A 5385-nucleotide genomic window follows, 5' to 3' on the forward strand; every position below is an offset into this window, starting at 1 on the left:
GATCTGTTGTGGTGATTCTACAGTTGCTATGGTAGCAGGTCAAGTCTAGCGACTGATCTCTTGTGGCAATTCTACAGTTGCTATGGTAACACAACTACAGTAATATAAACAAATGACCCAATACTGTAGTTTTCTACAACTATAGGGTATAATATACTATAATACACCACAGTTTATTGTAGTAAAAACTAAACTATACAACTACAGTTTATCAGTTCAGTACTATAACAGTTTTTCAAAGCCTTCATAAATATTCAGGAGTTGTAGATAATAAAATATATACAGTAAATCACACTTTACTACATGGCTCAAAAACACTAAAGCATTACTATAGTATTTTTTAATCTGGGATGAGTAAATGCAGTTCATCAGCGGAACTCAAAGACGCAAAACCGTTTTTCTTAAAATCCAGTATTATTTTCCCCATTACAGATCGAGATCTTAATGCATGCTGTCCTTTTTTCCTTCACAGTCCTTTTTTTTATTGACCAGTTTGTCATAATCGACCAATGATCTATTGCTTGTTTTACAGACAAGAGTCAATTATTCCTTCAAACACAAATGCAGAACAATAGTTGAAGGAATAATTGATTATGAGCGTTGAGATATAAGAAAATAACACACACCCGAGGTGGCGATGCAGTCAGTTTCTCCCACATCTCCTCGAAAGCCTTCTGTTGTGTTTTCATGTGACTTTTGATGCCGTGTAATAACTCGCGCTCAAAACCTGCCGGAACTACTTTAGCTGTGCCTTTATCTGACAATAACCAAACACCTTAGAGCAGGGGTGTCTTGGAGGGCCCTTTTTGTTCCAATCCCAATTAAACCAACCTCAACCGGCTAATCAAGCTCTTTATAGGTGTACAAGACATTTTCAAACAGGTGTGTTGAGGGAAGTTGGAGCTAAACGATGAATGACAGGCCCTCCAGGACTGAGTTTGGACACCCCTGCCATAGAGTGATCATCAGCCAATCAGAATCAAGCATTCAGCAGACCTGTAGTATAAATTAAATAAGGAATAACTAACGATAAGCCGTTGAATTGTTAGAAAATAGTGCATATCCAATGTTAAAATAATGCTAAGCTTCTAGAGTGAATTATTTTGTAATAACTCAATGTTCTGTTGTAAATTATTATGCTTATACCACTGTTTCCACAGCTAAAAACAGTGTTGAAGACGACGAATATCAACAGAAAGAGCACACAACAGCGAGTGATGAGGCTTGAAATCATTCATTGGTCAAATCATGGAGAAAAGCAGATCACAAACATCCTGATGAGGAGAATATGATTAGGACAGTGATGATCAAAGACGTTCAGATATGATGAAAGACATACAGATATAAAGGCACTGAAGGTTGCTTAGTTTGACTCGTGTTCCCTGAGACGACACATACTATAAAACTCATCTTCACGTTTACATTTGAAGCTCTGTTGATCGTGATGCTCGTGTTGTTCAGCTGGATGATATTGATTGCACTGCAAATAATGATTGTCTACATTAGAGTTTGTGTCCTGTTTCTAGTGAAAATACCTAAAAACTCTTAAATCAAGAAGCTTTATCTAGACAAGCACAGAATATTGTCTCGGTTTCAGAAATAATCGGTCAAAATTAAGGAGTTTTTCCTTTAAAACAAGCTAATTACTTTGTAAGCAAAATAATTTTACTTCTAAATGAAAACAATATTATTTTACTCGTCACACTGGCAGATTATTTTGCTCGTTTTACAGGAAATTTCAGCTCAAATATGGAGAAACCCAAATTTGATGTTATAAACCTGATAGGAAAAAATGAAGGCAAACACTTGTGTGATGGGTTTATCCATATATTGACCCAAATGAGAGTTTAAACAACCCAGCATCTTTAATATAGTGTATTTTTTCGTTCCCAGAAGTGATAATCCACAGTGTGCACAAATGGGGAAAAAAAAATATTAAAATAAACAAATAAATAAAATAAAAGATTTTGCCTGAAGAATTTGAAATGTTTAGGTCAGAATTACGATATCACCTGTGATTGACCATTTATAGACATTTTTATCATGGGCTTTTATGGTAATAATCCACAGTGTGCACTGACAACAATAACAAGATTAATCAGCCGTCGTAATTTGAATAATTTAAAGTAGCTTAAGTCAAAATTATGATTTTATTTATGATTGGCCTTTTATATTTTTTTTCCTATGGGCTTTTGAGTAATAATCTGCAGTGTGCACTAGCAAAACAAGTAAATAATAATAATAATAATCATAATCATAATAATAATAATACTAAACTACCGTGATCATTTTAACTGAAATCGTAATTTTAATAATTTGTTTTTAACCATTGAATTTTTACATTTTTAAATGTGCTTTTATACCATTAAACTACAGTGTGCACTAACAAAATAATAATAATAATAATAATAATAATAATAATAATAATAATAATAATAATAAATCAACTATAACTATTTTGACTGAAATCGTAACTTGAATCATTTAAAATCGTCAGGTCAAAGTCCTATTTTTTTTTTTTGATTGTAGTAAATAAATAATTTTTTATTGCTTTTTGTTGTAATAATCCACAGTGTGCACAAAATAATAATAATAGTAATAATAATAATAATAATAATAATAATAATAAATAATAATAATAATAAATAATAATAATATTTATAATAATAATAATAATAATAATAATAATAATAATAATAATATTGATGATGATAATAATAATAATAATAATAATAATAATAATAATAATATTGATAATAATAATAATATTGATAATAATAATAATAATAATAATAATAATAATAATAATATTGATAATAATAATAATAATAATAATATTGATAATAATAATAATAATAATAATAATAATAATGATAATAATAATAATAATAATAATAATAATAAACTGTCAATTTTGCGTGAAGTCATAATTTGCACAATTAGAAATTTTTGGGGTCAAATATCATATGATTACTTATGATTGACCATTTAAGTTCTAAATTTTTATATGGGCTTATATAGTAATAATCCACAGTGGGCACTAACAATAATAACAATAATAATAATAATAATAATAATAATAATAATAACACATGATAGTTTTTAAAAGTTATAATTTGCACATTTTGGAATTTTTTTTGCCAAACTTGATTAAATTTACATCGGTTTTATTTTCTTATAGTCTTTTAGAGTAATCAATGCACAGTGAACGCTGATCTACAGTCTTCATCCAGCAGTCAGAAAGTAATAAACCAAGCTCCTTGAATATGGAGTTTTCTGATTGTTTCTCTGTAAGACTGATCTGGAGTCAGGTTTCTCAGGGCTGGAAGAGTTGTGGTTTCATGGGGACGAAGCTGAAGTTGTATCGCTGCGGCAGGCCGGTGTGTGTGGTGCTGTTGAACCCTGTCCAGCTGAACGCAGGCAGATCTCCGGCTGTGGTCGGACCGTTGATCGCCTCCGCCATGAAGCCCCGAGCCAAACGCACATCCGTCACCTGATGGAGGACACGACACACTTTCACACTGCGCTTAACACGGGAAACAGCAGATTTCTATTAGAAATAACTACTAGACCCCTGCCGCTATAGAGGAATGGAAATCAATTGTTATAGAAATGTGGAAGATGGAAACCCTTACTTTCACTTAACAACTAAAAGATATAGTTGTAAAAAGGGTTGCAGAAAGGGACTATTTTATGGAGTAAGTGGAAAGAATTCTCAGACTCAATGATGAATCAATGCTATATATATATATATATATATATATACACATACATACACACACACATATATACATATACATATATGCATACACATATATACATAAATATATACATACACATATATACATACACATATACATACACATATATACATCTCAGTATTGTGAATGCAACAATGCAAGACCACCCTTACATTGTTCCTTATCCTGCTGTTTTTGTTCAATATTTCATTTTTTTTATAATTATTTATATTTATTATTATTTATTTTTGGGGTTTTCACCTTTAATGTATAAGACAGTAGAGATTATTGAGAGGAAAGCATGGGGAGCAGAGAGAGAGGAAGGATCGGCATAGGACTACGAGATGGGAATCGAACTCGGGTCGCCGTGTGCACAGGAGTGCATGTGTCGACGCACTAACCACTGTTTTATTTGACTTTAATTTCTCCTTCTTAATGTTATGGCAAGCTCTCAGGTATCGCAAGTTACAGAATTATATTTTGAAATGTCTAGGATGTAAGAAGAACACATTTCTGTAATGTGTAATTATGCAATCCATACATAATTCTGTATTATAATCTGTTGACTTCCTGACAAAAAAAAAATGTAAATAAAAAAAAGAAATGACTACTAGAATTACAGTATCGGTTATTCAACCCGATCTCATATCCCAGGGCTATTCAATTAGTTTGTCATGGGGGCCAGTTCATGAAAAGCATCCCAAATGAGTGGCTAGAGAGATCTGACTTACAATATGAGTGATGACACAACAGCATATAAGAGCCCATATGTTATATTTTTGCTCCTTAAGACACCCACGTTGGCTTTTTCTCCATTAAAACGTTAACATGTTGTGTTTTGAAACTACATAACATCACTGCATTGTACAATGTGGCTTTCTTTTACAAACATATTCAAATGTTGTATTTCAGAGCTCAACTAAATCAGTGTAGTGCTCAAGAGGGCTTCTTCTACATACAGACACATTCATATGTTGTTTTAACCTGCGTAACAATTAGGGATGCAGCGCACATCTCCATTGGAAATAATGAACTTGCGTGCGGAAAAGACGCAGTATGTGAACGGCCTGCTGCTATAGTTAATCCAGTGTGCGTGCGTATTAGCCTCGGTATAAGCCCAGAACTTAAAACTAGCGCACAGCTGACATAACTTTGTGTGGTTGCAGCGGTTTTGTTGATGGTGTCAACGAGGTGCTGCTTAAAGGAGAGTGCTGGCTCAAATCTCATGATGTAACCAGTTTTGTCCTTGCCACAGGTCAATGTCTTGGCTATGTCAGATGTATATCCGAAAACATTGACTTGAAAATATGTGAGAAGCCTGATATCGGAGTTTAGCGAGTGGCGATTCACAGCAGTGCTCAGATAACCTCCGCGCGCATTGTTAATGTGCCGCTCATAGCCACCCTTATGTCGGCAGACATTGGGGCAGAGGTTGCTGCCGTAGCCGTTTGACAAGTTCAGCTGTCGTGTTGGGTAGTGGTGCATAATAGCTGCCGATGGGTGGCTGCAGCTGTTCTCTGCGGCCAACAGTAGCCTTGTGACTAGCACCCTGCATGTGGGACTTTACAGCGTTTATGCCCATCGACGATATACTCACTTTCTTTTTACAAAACACTCGTAGACTTTTTAAGTGAAGTTTAATATC

General features: G+C 33.6%; 1 protein-coding gene across 1 annotated transcript in view; it reads right to left on the reverse strand.

Annotated features, from left to right (window-relative positions):
• Positions 1–3142: 3142 nt before the first annotated feature.
• plbd1a (phospholipase B domain containing 1a) overlaps positions 3143–5385 on the reverse strand; it is a 21735-nt gene continuing 19492 nt past the window's right edge. The window contains exon 11 of the mRNA XM_056453006.1: positions 3143–3493. Coding sequence (XP_056308981.1) covers positions 3317–3493 — 177 coding nt within the window. The 3' untranslated portion in view covers positions 3143–3316. The remainder of the gene's footprint in view (positions 3494–5385) is intronic.

The sequence above is a fragment of the Danio aesculapii genome, chromosome 3 (assembly GCF_903798145.1).
Source record: "Danio aesculapii chromosome 3, fDanAes4.1, whole genome shotgun sequence".
Lineage (NCBI taxonomy): Eukaryota > Metazoa > Chordata > Actinopteri > Cypriniformes > Danionidae > Danio > Danio aesculapii.